At 42.2% G+C, this 24,031-nt stretch overlaps 1 protein-coding gene across 1 annotated transcript in view; it reads left to right on the top strand.

Annotated features, from left to right (window-relative positions):
• Positions 1-24,031, top strand: part of BCAR1 (BCAR1 scaffold protein, Cas family member) — a 504,782-nt gene that overhangs the window by 404,570 nt on the left and 76,181 nt on the right. The window contains 2 exon segments of the mRNA XM_030203684.1: positions 9,006-9,839; positions 9,841-10,233. Coding sequence (XP_030059544.1) covers positions 9,006-9,839; positions 9,841-10,233 — 1,227 coding nt within the window.

Consider the following 24,031-nt stretch of genomic DNA (forward strand, 5'->3'; position numbering starts at 1 on the left):
AGGGCTAAAAGAAACGCCTTCAGAAAATGGAAGAAGGAACCGTCTGAAAATAACAAAAAGCAGCATAAGGAGTGTCAAAGCTAATGCAAGGCGCAGATAAAGAAGGCCAAGAGGGATTACGAAAAAAAGATAGCATTAGAGGCAAAAAAACATAGTAAAAAATGTTTTCGGTATATTAAAAGCAGGAAGCTGGCAAGAGAATCGGTTGGGCCGCTGGATGACCGAGGGGTAAAAGGTGCGATCAAGGAAGACAAAGACGTAGCGGAGAGATTGAATTAATTCTTTGCTTCGGTCTTCGCTGAGGAAGATTTGGGTGGGATACTGGTGTCGGAAATGGTATTTCAAGCAGACGAGTCGGAGAAACTTACTGACTTCACGGTAAACCTGGAGGACGTAATGGGGCAGTTCAGCAAACCGAAGAGTAGCAAATCTCCTGAACCGGATGGTATTCATCCTAGAGTACTGATAGAACTGAAAAAGGAGCTTGCGGAGCTACTGTTAGTGATATGCAATTTATCCTTAAAATCAAGCGTGGTACCGGAAGATTGGAGGGTGGCCAATGTAACGCCGATTTTTAAAAAAAAAGTTCCATGGAAGATCTGGGAAATTATAGACCGGTGAGTCTGACGTCGGTGCCGGGGAAATTGGTAGAGGCTATTATCAAAAACAAAATTACAGAGCATATCCAAGGACATGGATTACTGAGACCAAGTCAGCATGGCTTTTGTGTGGGGAAATCTTGCCTGACCAATTTACTTCAATTCTTTGAAGGAGTAAACAAACATGTGGACAAAGGGGAGCCATATTATTTATTTATTTATTGCACTTGTATCCCACATTTTCCCACCTATTTGCAGGCTCAGTGTGGCTTACAAAGATCTGTTATGGTATCACCATTACAGGGTAAAAGATACAATTGGTGTTACAAATAGATCAAGGATGACAAAAAGAGTTAAGCAGACTGTAATAGAAAGAAGACATTCAGAGTGAGGGAAGAATAGCGAAGTGTTATAATTAAGCTATGGATTCTCATGGTAGGCCTTGTTGAAGAGAGAGGTTTTCAGAGATTTGCGAAAGTTAGTTATTTCGTTAATTGTTTTTAAGTTGGTTGGTAGTGCATTTCACAGCGGTGTGAAGGGCCGTGCCAACCCGGTAAGCGGGGTAAGCACGGCAGGGGGGCTCCACTGGCCGAGTGTTGTATTTCAGCGCTCTTGCTGCTGAAAACCCTATGCCAGCTCAGAGCTAGAGTTAGGGTTATGCAGAGCTGTAGAAATCCCCAGTACCAGAGAAATGCTGAACAAGGACAAGCAAAGCCTAAAACTCCACCACAGAAGACCATGTAGGGAGGAAGCCAGGGCTGGGAGCGGTGCTGTGGAGCTCTGGAAGCAGCAAAAAGTGACCATGGAAAGAGACATGTAAGGGTTTTTTAAGGACTTGCAAGGACCAGCATACTGTACCAACAAGAAGGTTTTGCTTTGTGGGGGTAGTTGGAAAAGCTTGCAAAGCTCGTCGCACTGCTGGGCAACTGGTACTTCTTCCACCCCCTTCTCTCCTTCCCCCTCTGGCGTTCTGGGCATGCACTGAAGAACTGTGCTTGATGCAACACTAAAGCGCAGACGTCAGGTGCCATCCTTCCCCCAACTTCGAAACAGCTCCCTCATTCTCAGCGCCGACAGGCTGCCTAAATTCGCATGTCATTAGCACTGAACATGAGGGAGCTGTGTTGCAGCAAAAAGAGCTGTATCTTTTGTTCTTCTTTTTTCAAAACTTTGTCTTGCAGGCTTGTGGCTAGTATTAGCTGAAGATCAACATTCAACCTGAGTTACATATGACCATATTCAATTTCATCACCGGAAAATATCTCAAGAGCTCTTTGAGAAAGCAAGTCTTTCATTGTTGATGTGCAACATTGATTCTGAGATTGTCAGGCACATCTTCCCGTGCTGTTGCTCTGTAAAGCTGCCAAAGAAAGTTTACTTCCTCGTTACCTTTATCAAAAAACAAAACAAAACCCCCCTTGTTTTTCTCTACCTAGGTTTTTTAGACAGTTATAAAGTAGTGTTTTCTTTCTCTGACATTTGCTTAGACATTTTAGTTGTTGGGGTTTTTTTTTCTTTGTTTGGATTTGTTTTTGATGCAGTTATTGCCAGCTGGGCATCTGATCAATTTTTGTTATTTCTTTTGGGCCATTTCTTATCAAGAGGAAGGTTTGTTTTTTTCACTTTGAGTTTGTGGTTCTGTGATTTTCATCAATATGTTTTAAAAATAGGGCAGAAACTTCAAGTTCTGTTCCAAGTGCAAAGATAGCATATCTGTTTCTTTTTGAAAATTGCATAGGCAAAAAAGTACCTGCAGAGATTTGCACCTGTTTTTCTGCAGGGTTCTTTTTCTGTTCAAAAAAACCCGTGCAATTTTGAAAATGCAAAACTGTGCATGACGCTGCGTGCTGTGCCAATACCCCAACATTTGGGGGGGGGCGCCAACTTATAGTCTACAGGGAGGCATCAGAGACCCTTGGCACGGCCCTGGCTGCGTGCTCATGTAGGAAAAGCTGGATGCATGTGTTAGTTTGTATTTTAATCCTTTACAGCTAGGGAAGTGTAGATTAAGAAATGTGCGGGCAATCTTATAGCATTTCTGGGAGGCAGGTCCACAAGGTCTAGCATGTAGGTCGGGGCATCACCGTAAATGATTTTATGAACAGTCGTACAGATCTTGAATGCGATACGTTCCCTAAGTGGGAGCCAGTGCAGTTTCTCTCTTAGGGGTTTTGCACTTTCATATTTTGTTTTTCCAAATATGAGTCTGGCTGCGGTATTCTGGGCTGTTTGAAGTTTCTTGATATCCTGTTCTTTACAGCCCACATAAAGTGCATTGCAATAATCCAGGTGACTTAGTACCATTGACTGTACCAGGTTGCGAAAAATGATTCTTGGGAAGAAAGGTTTTACTCTTTTGAGTTTCCACATGGAGTAGAACATCTTAGTTGTAATCTTCACATGGCTTTCGAGTGTGAGATTTCGATCAATAGTGACTCCAAGAATTTTCAGCGTGTTTGAGACGGGGAGGGAAAAGTTTGGTATATTTATGGTGGTGAATTTACTTGTGTTATGTTGTTCGGTGAGTATAAGACATTGTTTTTTTTTCTGCGTTAAGTTTTAGCTGAAATGCATCTGCCCAGGAGTGCATGATTTGGAAGCTTTGGTTGATATCGTTGGTGATTTCCTTTAGATCATGTTTGAACGGGATGTAGATCGTCACATCGTCTGCATATATGTATGGATTGAAGTTTTGATTGGCTAGTAGCTTGGCTAAGGGTATCATCATTAGGTTGAAGAGGGTTGGTGAGAGGGGGGATCCTTGGGGCACTCCACATTCAGGTGTCCATGGGGCAGATATAGCCGCATTGGCTGTTACTTGGTATGATCTTGTGGTCAGGAATCCTCTAAACCAGTTAAGAACGTTACCTCCAACTGCAAAGTATTCAAGGATATGTAGTAATATTCCATGGCTGACCATGTCAAAGGCGCTGGACATGTCAAATTGTAAGAGAATTAGGTTGTTGCCGGTTGCAATTGTTTGTTTAAATGTACTCATTAAAGTCACTAGTACTGTTTCAGTGCTGTGGTTCGACCGAAATCCTGATTGAGACTCATGAAGAATTGAGAATTTATTTAGGTAGTTGGTGAGCTGTTTTGTCACCATACCTTCCATAAGTTTGGTTATCAGCGGGATAGATGCTACTGGGCGATAGTTGGTTAAATCATTTGTACTTTTCTTTGCGTCTTTAGGTAAAGGAGTGAGTATTTCCTTTATCCTTTGGGAAGAGACCATTTTGCAGCATGTAGTTCAGGTGCCTCGTGAGGTCTTTTTTGAGTTGTTGCGGGGCAGATCTTATAAGGTTATTGGGGCAGATGTCTAATTTGCATTGCGTATCTTCCAAGCGATTGAGAGATGTTGTCGATTGAGAGTGTGTCAAAGTTGGTCCATGATCGGTCTGTTGGGTGTTCCCCAGGTATTGGATCTGAACACTCAAGGAGGTTTGCATATTCAGTTGTGTTGGTGGGTATCATGAGTCGTAACTTTATGATTTTCTCTTTGAAGTAATTCGCAAGATCGTTTGCTGATGGGGTGTCTATGTTGTAAGAAATAACCGGAGTGGTATTTAGTAGTTTGTTTACAAGTTGGAAGTGTTTATGTGTATCCTTGTAGTCTGGTCCAATTTTAGTTTTATAATATGATCTTTTAGTTTGTCTGATGGTGTATTTGTATTTTCTTTGTAGCTGTTTCCAGTCGTTGAGTGCAGAATCGTCTTTTTTCTTATTCCATGCTCGTTCTAATCTTCTGACTTGTGTTTTTAATTCTTTCAGTTCTTCATTAAACCATGGTATTGATTTTTTTCTGTGTGAGGTTCTGGTTAGAAGTGGTGCTATGTTGTCTAATATGGTTCTGCATCTGTTATCCCATTCATGAAGAAATTGGGGTGAATCTGTTGGTGCTGTCCATTCGCTGTTAGCGGGTCTATTTTGCCTCTCGTGGTGTAGGTTAGTTGTTCTTGTTTATGTTGTGAATCTTTTGTTCGCCAGTGGAGGGAAAGGTTTCTTTATAGTGATCGGACCATGGTATAGCTGTCCATTTTGTGTCTATTAGTGCGAGATTTAGTTCCGATGAGAATTTGCATGTGATGATGTCTAGTGTGTGTCCTTTGGTATGGGTGGGTTGCATATTTGGCCAGTGAAGCTCCCATAGTTGGAGGAAGTCCTTGCATTCACATACGCTTGTTAGGTTGGTATCCTCAAGATGAAGATTGATGTCACCTGCTATAAGAAGATTTTGGGTAGAAACACATGTGTTCGATATGAAATCCATAAAATGTGTTTGACAGTCTTTCCAGTTGCCTGGTGGCCTGTAGAACAGTATAATGTTTAGGTGGTCGCGTAGGATTGGGTCGTTGATTCTAACTGAAGCAATTTCGAGTTGGGGAAGTATGGAGTCGGCTGTTGTTGTGACGGTGAATTGGGATATATAGATTATAGCTATGTCTCCTTCTCTTTTTCCATTCCTTGTCCAGTGGGTGATTTTGTACCCTTGTGGGCATAGCTCTAAAATTATGGGATCTTTGAGGTCATGGATCCAGGTTTCGCTAATAAATAGGAAATTGAGATTGTCTGTAGTGATCCAATCGGTTATTGTCATGGTTTTGTTAATTACAGATCTGGCGTTTATATAACCCATTTGTATTAGTTGGTGGGGTTCGGTTGGAGTTGAAGATGTGATGATTTTTATTAGTTGTCTGTCCTCCTTGTATTTGAGTTTGTTGTGTCCCTTTTTTCCTTTCTGTTGGTTGTGTCCATAGGTGGTAGGTTTTCCATTCCATTTTTTAATCTTTTGGGTGGGTGTATTGTTTTTGGGTTATGTGCATGGTTTATGTATTGTGTATCTGGATTTTCAAAAGGCGTTTGACAAGGTACCTCATGAAAGGCTACAGAGGAAATTGGAGGGCCATGGGATAGGAGGAAGTGTCCTATTGTGGATTAAAAACTGGTTGAAGGATAAGAAAGAGAGTGGGGTTAAATGGGCAGTATTCACAATGGAGAAGGGTAGCTAGTGGAGTTCCTCAGGGGTCTGTGCTAGGACCGCTGCTTTTTAATATGTTTATAAATGATTTAGAGATGGGAGTAACTAGCAAGGTAATTAAATTTGCTGATGACACAAAGTTATTCAAAGTCGTTAACTCGCGACAGGATTGTGAAAAATTACAGAAGGACCTTACAAGACTGGGAGACTGGGTGGCTAAATGGCAGATGACGTTTAATGTGAGCAAGTGCAAGGTGATGTATGTGGGAAAAAAGAACCCGAATTATAGCTATGTCATGCAAGGTTCCACGTTAGGAGTTACGGACAAAGAAAGGGATCTGGGTGTCGTCGTCGATAATACACTGAAACCTTCTGCTCAGTGTGCTGCTGCGGCTAGGAAAGCGACTAGAATGTTGGGTACTATTAGGAACGGTATGGAAAACATTTGTGAGGATGTTATAATGCCGTTGTATCGCTCCATGGTGCGACCGCAGCTTGAGTATTGTGTTCAATTCTGGTCGCCGCATCTCAAGAAAGATAAAGTAGAATTGGAAAAGGTGCAGCGAAGGGCGACTAAAATGATAGCGGGGATGGGACAACTTCCCTATGAAGAAAGACTAAGGAGGTTAGGGCTTTTCAGCTTGGAGAAGAGACGGATGAGGGGAGACACGATAGAGGTATATAAAATAATAAGTGGAGTGGAACAGGTGGATGTGAAGCGTCTGTTCACGCTTTCCAAAAATACTAGGACTAGGGGGCATGCGATGAAACTACAGTGTAGTAAATTTAAAACAAATCATAGAAAATGTTTCTTCACCCAACACATAATTAAACTCTGGAATTCGTTGCTGGAGAACGTGGTGAAGGTGGTTAGCTTGGTAGAGTTTAAAAAGGGGTTAGATGGTTTCCTAAAGGACAAGTCCATAAACCACTACTAAATGGACTTGGAAAAAATCCACAATTCCAGGAACAACATGTATAGAATGTTTGTACGTTTGGGAAGCTGGCCAGGTGCCCTTGGCCTGGATTGGCCGCTGTCGTAGACAGGATGCTGAGCTCGCTGGACCCTTGGTCTTTTCCCAGTGTGGCATTACTTATGTACTTATATGTTTGCATACTTAAATCATAATCTAACATCACACCCAAATTTTGAATCAGAGATTTCATATGTAAATTCACACCTCAATATTTCAAAATCTGTAGGCAGTGAAGAATTGAGATTTTTTACAACATACATCAATTCGGTTTTTAAGAAATGCTGATCATCGCCAACTAAATTAACCCAGATATCATAGTTGGGCCATATCTGGGTCTTTAGTGGCGCCTGGAAGTTCTGAAAGTATGGCCGATATTCAGTGCCTTACCTACATAGCTAACTGGGCAAAGTTAAGACTGCCTTATGTGCACTGAATATGGCTGGTGCCCATATAACTCCTGGCTGCTCTCCGGCTTCTCCCCTGCACCTTCCCAGCACTACTGGCAAGAGCTGTAGTGGTCAGAAGGGAAATTCCATCACACTGCCTGGTTAAGTGCCGCTGAATATCCCCTCCTAACCTACTCAGCACATTTAACTGCCTGGTTAAATCATTTTGAATATCGAGCCTATCATGATCATCATAGCCAATGTCCTACAATAATGTTAGCCTGACTGTAAACTTACCCACACTTCATTGTAACCACTAGCCACGATATTATCGCAGGACTGCAAAACCTATCCATGCTTCATTGCAACCTCTATTCTACAGAATTATAGCATGACTTTAAAGATATACACTCTTTTATCATAATGGTTATATCCTACAGTTTTGTAACATGAACTCCAAAGCCCCTCTCTTTCACTGTCAGGTTGTCTTTGAGCCCTCAGTTTCTACTAGTCTTGCCTACCCTATTTGAACTAATCCAAGAGGTTTTAGTGCAGAGTGATCTTACTTGCTCCATTGTCCCTATTTAACACATGGTTTTGAGATACTACTAAACACTTTGCTTTTGTATTTTGAAAGTATATCAGATATGTGCATAAATTAAACTATATAGAGCCACACTACAGAGAGTAGTGTCTTACCAAGTGACATTTTAAATCTGTTTAAATCTGTTTGTGTTTTTGTGTGCACTAGAGATTACAGGGAACTTTTTATAGGGGTAGAGATGTTAATCTTTGGATGCTGGCCGATTTTCTAATCTAGATTGTACAGGTTGGCCTGCCAAAATTCTCCCCATACCAGTATAAATTAATTGGTGTTATTTGCCTGGCCATTGTAGAATGCATGTGTTTTTGTGAGGAATGCAAAACGAGCAGTTCTTACAAGCCTAAACTATATGCATATGTATTGCAAAATATCTGTAGGTCTCTTTTTTAATTTCTAGGTTCTTAACAATAAATCTATATTTGGATGTACTACTACTAATAATAATCATTTCTATAGCACTGCTCGAGATATGCAAATCTGTACACATTATATGCAGGTACCTTCTCTGTACCTAGAGGGCTCACAATCTAAGTTTTTGTACCTGGGGCAATGGAGGGTTAAGCACTATAGAAATGATAAGTATAAAGCTGTAGCACTATAGAAATGATAAGTAGTAGTAGCAGCAGTAATAGTAGTAGTAGTAGAAAGTGCTGCAGAGAAAGGATCCCTTACAGTCCATAGTGGAATTGCCCAATTGTACACACAAATGCTGAATGACAGATGGGGGATACTTTTATAATAGGGTGCCTATGTGAAATGTCCAAAAGTGTGTGTGTGTGTGCGCACTATGCAGGGCCGTGCCAACACGATAAGCGAGGTAAGCATGGCAAGCATGGCAGGAGCCCCCGCCGCACCATGCTTACCTCGCCCTCTTCTCCCCAGATCCTTTTCTTTTTGTTTAAATTTACCTCTGTCCGGCGACAGCGTAGCGTTAGTGAGAAGGAGGCGGCGCTCCCCCGCCCCGACGTGTCAGTCTTCCCTTCACTCAGTTCCGTCTTCTTCTGACATCAGAAATGATGTCAGAAGAAGGCGGGAACTGAGCGAAGGGAAGACTGACACGTCAGGGCGGGGGAGCGCCGCCTCCTTCTCACTAACGCTACGCTGCCGCCGGACAGAGGTAAATTTAAACAAAAAGAAAAGGATCTGGGGAGAAGAGGGCGGGTAGTGTATCGATCGTTTTTCGGGGGGGGGGGGGGGCGCGGGGCCAACTGCAGGGGGGCGCTGGAGACCCTAGGCACGGCCCTGGCACTATTCATGCGCTCTGTTTCAGCTCTGTTCAAGCTGTTTCCCTGGTTGGAGCATGCACCATTTTCTGCAGGTAAAACATACTTTACGTGCAGAATGTGCTGCATAAAATTAACCCCTGAATGATAAAGTGGGGTATGTCTGTCAAACAGTGCTAATAGTAATGCTATTAATAACACTTATGTGTTTATTATATAATTATGTCTGTTTCTGCAGATATATGACATCCCTCCATCTGTAAGTAAAGATGTTCCAGACAGCCCCCTCAGAGAGGAGACCTACGATATCCCCCCAGCCTTTGCAAAGCAGAAAATATTTGACTCAATCAGTCCTATCCCACAGATCCCACCTCAGCATTCCTCAGCACTGGAGCCTTACATTCCAGAGGATATCTATGATATGCCCCCACCTGCTGGTAAAGGGACAGGCATGTCCTTCTCACAAGAAATCTATGATGTACCTCCAAGTTTAAAAAAAAATGGTGGATCAACTTTCTCACAAGATGTGTACGACTTCCCCAGAGAGTTCCATAATGGGAAAGTGCCTGCTGAAAGTGATGGGGACTATATCTACGATGTCCCTTCTCAGCAGGATAAGGAAGTGAAAATGATGGAGGAACTCTCCAGTAACTTAAAGAGACTCTCTGCTTCCAGTACAGGCAGCACCAGGAGCAACATCTCCACCTCTTCCCTGGATACCATCCCTGTGAAAGAATCATCAGTAATTCTCTCAAGACCTCCTGGGAAGGAGCTGAGCTTAGACTTAGATGCAGCTATGGATGTGCTGGCCAAGTTGCAACAGATTGTGTTGGGTTCCATCTCCTACCTTATGTCCTTCATCACCAGCACCTGGAGGAGCCATGAACAGATGGAGGCCAATGTCCAGAACATCCGATCTGCAGTGGAGAGTGTAAAGAAGGCAGTAAAGGACTTACTCGAGTTTGTGCATGGGGCAGTGATCAATGCCTCACAGGCATCTGATCGTACTTGCATGTTAATACTCAGCAGGCAGTTTCAGAAGATGGAAGATGTCTATCAGGTGTTGCTGAAACACAGCCAACGTACTAGACAATTGTGACTGGGATTTGAATGTTCTAGTGACCAACAAATCAAACACTACAGACGATTTGGACCGTTTTGTCATGTACTCTCGAGGAATCCCAGATGACACCAAGCAATTGGCATCTTTCCTCCATGGTAATGCCTCCTTGTTATTTAAAAGGACAAAACAAAAGTCTTTGCTAGTTGACTCTCAATCTGGCCTGGAGAATGCTGGCCAGCTAGCCAACAACAACAGTAGCCTATCAGTCCACCAAATGGGCCATTCTGAGAAAACCAACATCCAGTCTAGGCCGTTGCCTTCCCCACCCAAGTTCCTGGCACTTGACAGGCAGTATGAAAATGAGAGTGGCTGGATGGAAGACTATGACTACGTTCATTTGCAGGTTAGTGCAGGAAAATGTTCACAATAAGTTCACTTTTAGCTTGTCAAATGCCCTGGAATGCAGTATTAATTTGTGACTCAGTAAGTCATGTCCTAAATGCAACTGCATGCTACGTGGCTTATCTCAAACAAACTGTTACTGCTGCTTGTGATGGGGCTCTTAGAAAATTTGGTCTTTGGTAGCTGATAGCAGAAGATGTCTTCCAAGGCTTCACAATACACTAGTCTTTATTAGAAACAAGTAAGAAGGGTGAGGCACTACACAAGTCAAGTCTCTTGCAAAGTCTGCTTTATCCTCCAAGCTGGATTGGCAGCCAGTTGGCACCAATGTTCCATCTAAGCTGTGTGGGAGTCCTCCACCTAAATTCCTGCCAGTGGCAGTGCTGTCAGGACTCCAGAAGCCCTAGTGACTGAAAATATGATATTGAAGCATTACTCCCCACTGGCAGGAATGAAGTTGGGGGACTCCTGCACAGCTTAGAGGGAATATTAGTTGACACTGGCTGTACATATTCAGAGTAATTCACGAGTTACACTAAAGTTATCCTTTAACCATCTATTTCTTTTTTTGTTCATACATGACCAGTGTTTAAATATAATTATAAATACAATGTTAAATGCATTATTTGAATTGTGTTATTCTGTTCATTCAACCAGTAGTTCACGTTGACAAACAAATCCTACCAATGTGCAATAAAACAGATGATCACAGTTCAGTCACAACTTCTCAAAAACATTTTCTGACAACTCCAACGGAATGTCTACTGAGCAGAAGATTTGGAGGATTTTAAGTATTACACAAGACCAGCTGTCTTTTGCAGCTGTTTTTTCCTCCCATGTTTAGACAACAGGCCACTGAGAACTGTCTGTACATGTTTTACACTCCACCAGTGGTGGGGGGGGGAAGAGCTTAGTAACACAGTCCCTTAATTCCAAGTGGTAAAACACCTTGCATAGACTGATTTGATGACAAATTTTGGCGGCGGCGTAACAGCTGGCCGGAACCATATTATCAAAAAAGATGGCCGGCCATCTTTTTTTCCGATAATACAGTTAAGCTCGGGCAAATGCCAGAGCTTGCCGGGTTTGAGATCGCCGGTTTTGTTTTTCAGCGATAATGGAAAAAAATGCCGGCAAAATCCAAGGCATTTGGTCATGGGAGGAGCCAGCATTTGTAGTGCACTGGGCCCCCTGACATGCCAGGACACCAACCGGGCACCCTAGGGGGCACTTCTAAAAATGTTTAAAAAATACAAAAAAAGCTCCCAGGTGCATAGTTCCCTTACCTTGGGTGCTGAGCCCCCCAAATCCCCCCAAACCCACTCCCCACAACTCTGCACCATTACCATAGCCCTTATGGGTGAAGGGGGCACCTACATGTGGGTACAGTGGGTTTTGGGGGGGTTTGGAGGGCTTAACATTTACCACCACAAGTGTAACAGGTAGGGTCTGCCTGCCTGAAGTGCACTGCACCCATTAAAAACTGCTCCAGGGATTTGCATACTGCTGTCAGGGAGCTGGGTATGACATTTGAGGCTAGGTTTTGATTTGTATTTTTTTAGTGTGGGAGGGGGTTGGGGACTACGGGGTGGTCATCCCCTATTCCCTCCAGTGGTCATCTGGTCAGTTGGGGCACCTTTTTGAGGCTTGGTTGTGAAAATAAAAGGACCAAGTAAACCCGGCGAAATACTGCTTAACGCTGCTTTTTTTTTCCATTATCTGCGAAAGCCGGCCATCTGGTAGCCACGCCCATGCCCGCCCATGTCCCGTCTTCGCACGCCGCCGCCCCCCCGTGAACTTTCGCTGGCGAGGCAACGGGAAAGCGGCGATACTGTCAAAAAAGCCGCTTTCGATTATATCGATTTCGCCGCTTTTGAGAGATCGCCGGCCATCTCCCAATTTATGTCGGGAAATGGCCGGTGATCACTTTCGAAAATAAGCCTGAAAGTGAATGGGTTGTGTTGGCGTCAGCACACCGCAGCCACTAGCTTGGCTTAGTAAACAGGAGGGTTGGTCTTCCTTTAACCTAACAAATTATATAATCAGGGCCGGATTAAGGCATAGGCTAACTAGGCATATGCCTAAGGCCAAAAAGTATAGCGAATTCTGTCAGATGTGCACATGATTCAGGAGGCTAGGCCTGCAAAAGTATCTGGATTTTTTTTTTAGGATTCTACAGATTTGTAAACTGCCTCAAAGCCAGTAGTAAATTGTTTAGTCTTTATGTTTGTTGTTGTTGTTCTTGTTCTTGTTGTTTTTGATTTTTTTAAATAGTTTAGCCCTCTATAGTTCTCCAATCCTCCAGTCTTCCAGTGCAGGGACTACTAATGGGAAGGCTACTGTAATCACAGCAAAAAGGAGGTTGGTTGCAAATCCGTGTTAGAGATTCAACCCTGCAAGTTATTGTCTTGGGGGCTGGGGTTTGTTGGGAAGGCGTATGAATGTAAGAGGAATGGGGAAAGTGTAAGAGGTGTGAGTGGTGTGCTGATATAGGTTATAAAAAACGACTAGCAGCAAATGCAAGAACTTATCTGATGGCAGGCAAAGCTAGGGGGAGGGCGAGAAAAGACAAGACAGTATATGCGTGTGTTTCATGTTCCTTTTGAAAATATTGGTCTGTAGTGGAGAAGTCCCCTGCTACAAATGTACCTGTGTACATAGTAAGTGAAGGGAAGTTTTATAGCATTATTATTATTATTACTAGTAAAAAAAGCCCCGTTTCTGATGCAAATGAAACGGGGGCTAGCAAGGTTTTCTTCTGAGTGCATGTGGGAGTGTGTGTGTCCCTGCCCTCTGCCCTCTTCCCCTCCCCCCCTCTGAGTCCTTCACTGTTACAGAGAGAGCGATTGCTTTGCTGTGTTTTCCTTCACTGTTTGTGTTACAGAGAGAGCGAGGGCGGGGCAGACACTCATGGGGAAACCGGATATCTCTGTCCCTGCCCTCTGCCCTCTCACCCCTCCCCCCTCTGAGTCCTTCACTGTTACAGAGAGAGCGATTTGATTTCGTGCTGTGCTGTGTTTTCCTTCACTGTTTGTGTTACAGAGAGATCGAGGGCGGGGCAGACACTCATGTGGAAACCGGATATCTCTCCCCCTTCACACTTCCAGCTGGAGGCTTCATAGAACGTTGGTGGTGCCTTATATATAGAGAGATTATTATTTATTGCATTTGTACCCCACATTTTCCCACCTTTTTGCAGGCTCAATGTGGCTTACAGAGTGTTATTATGATGTAGTCATTACATGATCTTGAATACAATCGATAGTAGGCTGGAGGTAGATGGGGATTTAGATGGGAAGGTGTTGGGTAAGGTCCTATTTATAATTTATCAAAACAGCCCCTCTCAAACTTACAATGTCAAGTTCTGAAAAAGGGCCTTTCTTTTGTGCCCACACCTAAATACAATGCCCTCCAGACTCAGATTGACTTATTCAAATTTTCACGAAAGTTACAGATTATTCTTGCCTTCTCTAATAATGAGGTAGGTTATACTGACATTTCTGTTGTTAAGAACTCTTCCAAATGGATTCCACCTGGTCCTATGGATCCATTGTTACACACTTTTCCAGGAATAACATGTATAGAATGTTTGTACGTTTGGGAAGCTTGCCAGGTGCCCTTGGCCTGGATTGGCCGCTGTCGTGGACAGGATGCTGGGCTCGATGGACCCTTGGTCTTTTCCCAGTATGGCATTACTTATGTACTTATGTACTTAATGTGTCAAACGTGACATATCACGTATGGAAAAGAAAAAACAGAGGTATTACAATCTCACTAAGATAGAGAAAGAAGCAGTTCTTTCTCTATCCAACAATCAGGCCATAGTTATAAAGCCTGCTGATAAAGGCGGTGGTATTGTGATTCAAGACAGAGACAATTATATAATGGAGATTAATAGACAATTGGATGATAGGAAGTATTACATTATGCTTGATACAGACCCAACCACGGATATACAAAAAGATATAGAAGAAGTTCTTCTTTTGGTTACTTCAAAGGGATTTCTTACACCCAAAGAGAGAGAATTTTTAATGGTCATGTTTCCCATTATACCTACAATATATACATTACCTAAGATACATAAGTCCCTTACACAACCACCTGGTAGACCCATTGTATCTGCAAAGGGTTCTGTTTTAGAACCTCTATCTATTTTTGTAGATTTTTTTCTGCGTCCCATGATACCTAAGATAGAGTCATACGTGAGAGACTCAGGACACCTCATTAATCTATTAGATGACTTTGAAGGTGATCTATCAGATGTTCTTCTTGTGACCTTGGATATAGATGCCTTATACACAAATATCCCCCAAATTGAAGCCTTAAGGATCATTGAAACCTCTTTGCAGAATCGTACAACTAACCTCCGTATTCCTAACTGGTTTATACTCACATTAGCTACAATAGCTCTAACCAAGAACTATTTTTGTTTTTTGGGTAAATTTTATTTACAAATTTGCGGTACAGCAATGGGTGCAGCCATGGCACCAGACATTGCAAATTTATACGTAGCAAATTTTGAAGAAGTCTTTCTGAAAGACCACCCCTTTTCAAGTAATATTGTCTTCTATAAGAGATACATACATATCCATTTTCGCATCCTGTTCAAACTTCTTCTACTAACCTATAAATGTATTCACTCTGCTGCTCCCCAGTATCTCTACACACTCGTCCTTCCCTACACCCCTTCCCGTGCACTCCGCTCCATGGATAAATCCTTCTTATCTGTTCCCTTCTCCACTACTGCCAACTCCAGACTTCGCGCCTTCTGTCTCGCTGCACCCTACGCCTGGAATAAACTTCCTGAGCCCCTACGTCTTGCCCCATCCTTGGCCACCTTTAAATCTAGACTGAAAGCCCACCTCTTTAACATTGCTTTTGACTCGTAACCACTTGTAACCACTCGCCTCCACCTACCCTCCTCTCTTCCTTCCCGTTCACTTTAATTGATTTGATTTGCTTACTTTATTTATTTTTTGTCTATTAGATTGTAAGCTCTTTGAGCAGGGACTGTCTTTCTTCTATGTTTGTGCAGCGCTGCGTATGCCTTGTAGCGCTATAGAAATGCTAAATAGTAGTAGTAGTAGTAGTATTATGGCGTGGTGAAGATATTTTGTTACAACAATTTTTCGAGTGGTTAAATGAGAGAGATCCACACCTCACTTTTAAGATTAGCTATGATGCACAACAGATTAATTTTTTAGATCTCCTTATAAAGAAAAATGAATACAGCTTCACGACATCCCTATACCGAAAACCGACAGATAAAATGCATTCTTGGACTTTACTAGTGTCCATAATTCATCTCTGAAAAGAAATCTACCATTCAGCCAATTTTTAAGGCTGAAAAGAATTTGTACAACTGTCGATGACTTTGATGAGCAATCAAAATTAATGAAAAGTAGATTTAAAAACAGAGACTATCCTAACCAATGCATTGAAGAAGGATATCTCAAAGCTAGTTTGAAGTCTAGAGATGATTTACTGACAAGCAAGGTTGAAAAAAGAAAACCAGATTTAGTTTGCACATTAAGGTACTCATATCTGGCAAGCCAAATACAGAAATCCATAAGGAGACATTGGCACATTTTGGAGGGGCATGAGTGCTTCAGGAATAAGGATCTAGTGATTGCCTATTCGAGGAATAGGAATTTTAAAGAAACACTAGTACCAGCAGCATTACCATACCAGGTAGATGATCCAATTATGGATCTACTTCAGGGTCATAGGACTTGTGGCAGATGTAGTGTATGTTCACATGCTATAGTAAGTAAAGAATTTAACCATCCTCACACACACAAGAAATATAAGCTCAGACATCTATCTGACTGTAACACCAGGAATGTTATTTATATTATCATGTGCCCTTGTCCGATGCTTTATATAGGGAAGACCAAAAGAGCGGTCAAGACTCGTATTATAGAACATAGAAGCAGCATTAGCCGACATGTTACCAGCGCTCCTTTAGTTGAACACTGGTATGATAAGAATCATAATATCAATGATTTAAAATTTATAGTTTTCAAAGTCTTGAAGGCATCATAGAGAGGAGGAAATCTTGATACAGAATTACTAAAAGAGGAACAAAGTATCATTTTTCTCTTAAATTCGTTATCTCCACATGGTCTGAATGGTTCTTTAGAATTGATACATTTTTTATGAGAAATAGGTTTTCATCTCATTTGGCCAATAGTGTCAGCATTCACTCTTTTGTTAATATTTTTTTCTGGTTTAATGATATGTGTGTGTATGTATGCATGTGTATGTATGTATGTATGTGTATATATATATATATATATATATATATATATATGTGTGTGTGTGTGTGTGTGTGTGTATATGTGTATGCATACAGTATATATATATATTTGTTTTGATATTTTTTGATAATTTTATATATATTCATCCAATATAATTTTTTTAGTCTTTATATTTTTGTATTAAGAACATTTAATGTTTATTATTATATATTTTTAATGGTTTGGTCTTATTCATTTTTTAAAGTTTCATTTTTTTGTGTGCCAACATAATTTTTAATGGTATACATTACTGCTGTTTTATTTATTTATTTTTTCGAGTGGGCGATACTGGTTTCACTATCAGTGTAATGCCGTCATTTGTTGTCTGCTTGAGCTTTGGTAGATAATTTACATACTTAACTAGAAGCTCATACATATGCATGACTATCTAGTTTAAATAACTGCCATTTCCTGGCATTCTGTTTCTTGTCACATGGTGTTTGCTGATCGGTTGGCTGTTCTTTTGTACTCTGGTAAGTTTTTTGTTTGTTCAGGGTTGTTTTTGTGGTCTTCATTTCTCTTACCCTTTTTGGAGTATTTATTTCTTGCTTCATTGTTTTTATTGAATTAAGTTAGACTCAGAGTATGTTCTGTTTTTCAAGCATTTATTGGTCACACTTTTTTTTTGTCTTTTGGTGCAATGAGTCTATTTGTAGTTTTCCTCTGTATACCTATCCATTCGGTATGTTTGTGTATATACATTTTTTTCTTTGTGGGAGGCATTTTATTTATACTATATTATTATTTTTTCAGTTATTTGATTTATCACTCTATATTTTTTGGTGTACTGTATAGCTCTCCCGTTCTCTTCACATCTTGATGGTAATGTGAGCTAGTGTCAATAGGTGACATATACTCTTTATCCCTCTATTTTGGAATGTTTCATGCGAATAATACATATTCAGCAATTTTAGGTATTACAGTGCACAACACATTCCAATAGTTTACTTAGGCATTTGCCTGTTTAGACATAAATACACGCTTTACACCCATGTTTTGCATAAAGATGATGGTCTATATACATATATATATAGATTGGCCCATTTTAACTTATTTACATTTTTATGAAATAACAGGAATTTTATCCCTCTGTAGTATTTTAAAAATGCTTTTATCCTTTTACAGTGGATTAACTTGCATACATAAAGGAATTATTCAAGCCTATCAGCTTCTTCTCAGAGGTTTGACATTATTTCATTGAATTATATTTATAATTAATATGTAAATATAATGTAGTTTTAAATGGTGTCTGATCATGATGTCTTGAAGCATTTTACTTGTTCAAGTTGTATGAATGTATTTTTTACTATTAGATCAGGATAAATATATATGTAGATATGTTGATGTTTCATCAGCCTGACCTATGCCTTTCATTTATCAGTCATTTATTTGACAGTTATCACTTTTCATTGTTTGGTATTTCTCTGTCCACAATATCTGCTCACATAATTATAATATATTAACATTTTTTTACATAATTTATCATTATACATTTACAAATGTGCAATACTATTATGAATGTCCGTATATGTTTGGCTACATATTTTATTAAGGCGGATATATTTTATTTGAAATCTCTTAATATTATGTTTTTAATTTGTCCTGTTTTTTTGTAGAAAGTTGATTGTGACCCCTGAGGCAGGCGCTTTGGCGCCGAAACACGGACCGTGTCGGGTCCTTGATATTGATATGAATATTCTGAATAAACTGTTTTTTGATATTATCTCCCTATTGGTTTGCGCATTTGTCAGCCTCTACTTTTGCTGTTTTGCTTTGACTTTCCGTGGAGGCTCCTCCTGTCTTCTTGGATTTGCTCATGTTCCTTTTGAAAATATTGGTCTGTAGTGGAGAAGTCCCCTGCTACAAATGTACCTGTGTACATAGTAAGTGAAGGGATGTTTTATAGCATTATTATTATTATTATTATTTATTGCATTTGTACCCCACATTTTCCCACCTTTTTGCAGGCTCAATGTGGCTTACAGAGTGTTATTATGATGTAGTCATTACATGATCTTGAATACAATCGATAGTAGGCTGGAGGTAGATGGGGATTTAGATGGGAAGGTGTTGGGTAAGGTCATGTGAGATGTGTTTTTTGATGAACCTGAGAGGTTTAAGGAATGGTTTGTTTCATTAAGGATGTCTTTTGTAGGCTTTGTTGAAGAGATGTGTCTTCAACGATTTGCGAAAGCTGGTTAGATTGTCCGTGGTTTTCAGGGTCATGGGTAGTGTGTTCCATATCTGTGTGCTTTTGTACGCAAAAGTAGTGGCATATGACTGTTTGTATTTAATTCCTTTACAGCTGGGGAAGATCAGATTGAGGAATTTGCGGGCCGATCTTTTGGCGTTTCTGGGCGGTAAGTCCACTAGGTTTAACATATAGAGTGGGGCATCTGCGTGGATGATTTTGTGAACGGTTGTGCAGATCTTGAACTCAATTCATTCCTTGAGCGGGAGCCAGTGCAGTTTCTCTCTTAGGGGCTTCGCACTTTCGTATTTAGTTTTTCCAAAAATGAGTCTGGCTGCATTATTCTGGGCTGTTTGGAGTTTTTTTAATGGTCTGTTCTTTACAGCCTGCGTACAGGGTGTTACAGTAGTCCAAGTGACTTATCACTAAAAACTGTACTAGTGTGCGGAAGATGTTTCTTGGGAAAAAAGGTTTTATTCTTTTGAGTTTCCACATCGAGTAGAACATTTTTTTTCGTTGTATTCTTCACGTGGGTATCGAGTATGAGGTTTCGATCAATAGTGACTCCGAGAATTTTCAGATTTTCTGAAATAGGAAGTGTGCAGTATGGTGTGGTTACGGTAGGGTATTTGTTTGTGTTATATTGGGCAGTGAGAACTAGACATTGAGTTTTTCTGCGTTAAGTTTTAACTGGAATGAGTCCGCCCAAGAGTGCATGATTTGGAGGCTCTGGTTGATCTCGTTGGTTATTTCATTTAGGTCACTTTTGAACGGGATGTAGATCGTGACATCATCAGCATATATGTAGGGGTTACAGTTTTGATTGGCTAGGAGTTTGGCTAGTGGTATCATCATTAGGTTGAAAATAGTTGGTGAAAGGGGGGAACCTTGAGGAACTCCACATTCCGGTATCCAAGGTGGTGATCCGCGGGAGGTGGTGGAGATGAAAACGGTAACGGAATTCAAACATGCGTGGGATATGCATAAAGGAATCCTGTGCAAAAGGAATGGATCCTCAGAAGCTTAGCTAAAATTGGGTGGCGGAGCAGGTGGGGGGAAGAGGGGTTGGTGGTTCGGAGGCGAGAATAGGGGAGGGCAGACTTGTATGGTCTGTGCCAGAGCCGGTGATGGGAGGCGGGACAGGTGGTTGGGAGGCAGGAAAAACTGCTGGGCAGACTTGTACAGTCTGGGCCCTGGGAGAGACAGGTGCAAATCAAGGTAAGGTATACACATGAGTTTGTCTTGGGCAGACTGGATGGACCATGCAGGTCTTTTTCTGCCGTCATCTACTATGTCAGTATTCGTTGTTACTTGGTAGGATCTGGTGGTGAGGAATCCTTCGAACCATTTGAGAACTGGACCTCCGATTCCGAAGTATTCTAATAGGTGTAGTAGTATTCCGTGATCCACCATGTCGAAAGCACTGGACATGTCGAATTGTAATACGAGTATGTTCTTGCCGGTTGCAATTGTTTTTTTGAATGAATTCATTGTAGACACTAGTACAGTATCAGTGCTGTGATTTGATCGAAATCCTGACTGAGATTCATGTAGAATTGAGTGTTTGGTTAGGTATTCCGTGAGTTGTTTTGTCACTATGCCTTCCATCAATTTTGTTATGAATGGGATAGAGGCAACTGGTCAGTAGTTGGTTAGGTCCATTGTGCTTTTCTTAGCATCTTTTGGCAGCGGAGTGAGAAGGATATTTCCTTTATCCGTGGGGAAGAGACCATTTAGGAGTCTGTAGTTTACTTGGTTCGTGAGGTCTGTTTTGAATTGTTTGGGGGCGGCTCTTATTAGGCTAGTAGGGCAAATGTCAAGTTTGCATTGAGATTTGGCATACTTTCTGAGCCAGTATGTGAGTTCATCTGCTGAAATCAAGTCAAAATTGGTCCATGATCGATCGGCTGGATATTCCCCAGGTTTTGGGTCTAAGCATTCAAGGATACTTGTGTACTCAGTGGTATTGCTTGGTATCATGCGTCGGAGCTTTATGATTTTTTCCTTGAAATAATTCGCTAGGTTGGTTGCCGATGGGAATTTACTCAGGTAAGTATTAAGTTACCTGGGCAAATTCCTTTGAAAACTGTCCTAATACTGCCGCCACTCTATCTGTATCCTTTCAGAAGCACCAAACAAAGCTAAGCATACCATTTTGCTTTTTCCATTTCTGAAGTCTTTTCACATATAATAATTTGTAAATTTATACTTCAGACATATTGCCTGAAAATTTCTCTTTGGAGTAGTCCACCTTTGGCATCTCTGGTTTGTAACTTCCCTGGTTCTCAGCCCATTGCTCCAGAGCTACCAAGTTACCCAGTTCCAGGAGGGAGACTTTCAGGCATATTTTCAAAAGAGAAGGGCGCCCATCACAAATCGGGAGATGGGCATCCTTCTCCCAGGGTCGCCCAAATTTGCATAATCGAAAGCCGATTTTGGGCATCCTCAACTGCTTTCCGTCGCGGGGACAACCAAAGCTCACGGTGGCGTGTCGGAAGCGTAGCGAAGGCGGGACTGGGGCGTGCCTAACACATGGGCATCCTCGACTGATAATGGAAAAAAGAAGGGCGTCCCTGACGAGCACTTGGCCGACTTTACTTGGTCCATTTTTTGTTACGACCAAGCCTCAAAAAGGTGCCCGAACTGACCAGATGACCACTGGAGGGAATTGGGGATGACCTCCCCTTACTCCCCCAGTGGTCACCAACCCCCTCCCACCCTCAAAAAACATCTTTAAAAATATTTTTTGTCAGCCTCTATGCCAGCCTCAAATGTCATACACAGCTCCATCACAGCAGTATGCAGGTCCCTGGAGCAGTTTTAGTGGGTGCAGTGCACTTCAAGCAGGCGGACCCAGGCCCATCCCCCCCTACCTGTTACACTTGTGGTGGTAAATGTGAGCCCTTCAAAACCCACCAGAAACCCACTGTACCCACATGTAGGTGCCCCCCTTCACCCCTTAGGGCTATGGTAGTTGTGTACAGTTGTAGGGAGTGGGGTTTGGGGGGCTCAGCACACAAGGTAAGGGAGCTATGCACCTGGGAGCAATTTCTGAAGTCCACAGCAGTGCTCCCTAGGGTGCCCGGTTGGTGTCCTGGCATGTCAGTGCACTAAAATGCTGGCTTGGATTTGGTCGTTTCTGAGATGGGCGTCCTCCGTTTCCATTATCGCCGAAAATCAGGGACGACCATCTCTAAGGTTGACCTAAATTTCACGATTTGGGCGTCCCCGACCGTATTATTGAAACGAAAGATGGACGCCCATCTAGTTTTGATAATACGGGTTTCCCCGCCCCTTCGCTGGGACGTCCTGCGAGGACGTCCTCAGGAAAACTTGGGCGCCCCTTTCGATTATGCCCCTCTTTGTGGTCAGGCCTATTTTTGGAACTTACATCCCTTCAGTGTGGTATTTGTAGGCCCTGATTCAACCCATTGAAACCAGCAAGGCATAATACACTAGGATTCTGATGAGAAAAGAAGTAGATGGAGGAACATAGTAGGGGGCCCACAAATGTATGTATATTTGAGGACCCAATATAATGTTAATCCAACCTTGTATATACTAATCTGAAAGTGAGTAATCGAATACACTTTGATTAAGAGACTATTATACAGAACAAAATTATAGAGCATATTCGAAAGCATGGATTAATTAGACAAAGCCAACATGGATTTAGTGAAGGGAAATCTTGCCTCACAAATCTATTACATTTCTTTGAAGGGGTGAACAAACATGTGGATAAAGGTGAGCCGGTTGATATCGTGTATCTGGAGTTTCAAAAGGCGTTTGACAAAGTACCTCATGAAAAACTCCAGAGGATATTGGAGAGTCATGGGATAGGAGGTACTGTGCTAGTGTGGATTAAAAACTGGTTAAAAGATAGAAAACAGAGAGTAGGGTTCAATGGTCAATATTCTCAATGGAGAAGTGAAGATAGTGGGGTTCCCCAGGGGTCTGTGCTGGGCCCGTTGCTTTTTAACATATTTATAAATGATCTAGAGATGGGAGTAACTACTGAGGTAATTACATTTGCTGATGACACAAAGTTATTCAAAGTTGTTAAATCGCAAGATGACAGACCTATGAGTTCTTGTACCAAGTAGAGCGCTGCTGAGCCCGGTACTCATACCAGGTTCTGCTTGGCGGCCGGACAACCCCGGGTTTCACTTGCACTGACTGCCGTTCCCCAGAGGTTGAGCCCCTAGGTGCGGGCAGCCTGCAGGGTTTACGAGATGGAGCAGGAAGCGGGGTGATGAACGTGACGGCCAGACAGGCGGCAGGCAAGAGAGTAATCCAGGTACAGGCAGGGTCATAGGCAGGCAGCAGACACGAGCAATCCAGGTACAGGCAAGGTCAGTAGGCTGGCAGCAGACACAAGAGTAATCCAGGTACAGGCAAGGTCAGCAATGAAGAACAAAGTAGAGGAGAAGCACACTACTGAGCAAGTAACACCTACCAAAGTAGAAACCAAAGCGTGGGTCTAGGGAGAGCTCAGCTGATAAAGTACTGGTGTCTAACATCAGCAGAGAGAAGGGGCACAGCCATAGGACAAGAGCAAGGGAAGGAGGAACCGGAAGACCAATAGAAGAAAAGCAAGGAAAGCCAGGCAGAGGAAGAGCAGACCCAGGTGGGTGGAAGCAAAGCAAGCAAGGAGCCTGGAAGCCAGGCAGAGAGAGAGAGCAGAGCCAGGTGCATGGAAGCAAAGCTATCAAGGAGCCTGCAGCCAGAGAAGAACTACACACACATGGCTCAGGGCTGTGTTAGTCAAGTGTACGTGTCGACGGGACCCCGCACAGCCCAAGGATGCCGCTTGCGTTGAGGTAAGGGACATGACAGTACCCCCTCCTTAAGGACCCCCCTCTGCCTAGGTCCGGGTTTGGATGGGTAGCGGGTAAGGAACTCCCGGATCAATTCAGGTGCTTGGATGTTGGCAGCGGGCTCCCAGGAATAATCCTCAGGACCAAAGTGCTTCCAGGATATCAAGGAGAACAGCTGTCCCCTTTGACGTTTGGAGTCCAGAACCTCATCTACCTCGAATTCAGGATCTTGCTCGGAATCAGGAACCATGATCTTCTTTGGCTCTGGGTGCCATTTCGCGGTCAAGAATGGCTTTAGCAGGGACACATGGAAAGCATTGTGGACCTTGAGATTACCTGGTAACTGGAGACAATAAGTGACGGCTCCCACCCGAGATCATACTGAAAAGGGTCCAGTGTATCAGGGAGCAAATTGAAGTAGGGTAAACGGAGTCTCAAGTATTTGGTACTAAGCCAAACTTTTTGTCCAGGTTGAAAGGTCGGAGCAGACCG

This window comes from Microcaecilia unicolor, chromosome 5 (assembly GCF_901765095.1).
Source record: "Microcaecilia unicolor chromosome 5, aMicUni1.1, whole genome shotgun sequence".
Classification (NCBI taxonomy): domain Eukaryota; kingdom Metazoa; phylum Chordata; class Amphibia; order Gymnophiona; family Siphonopidae; genus Microcaecilia; species Microcaecilia unicolor.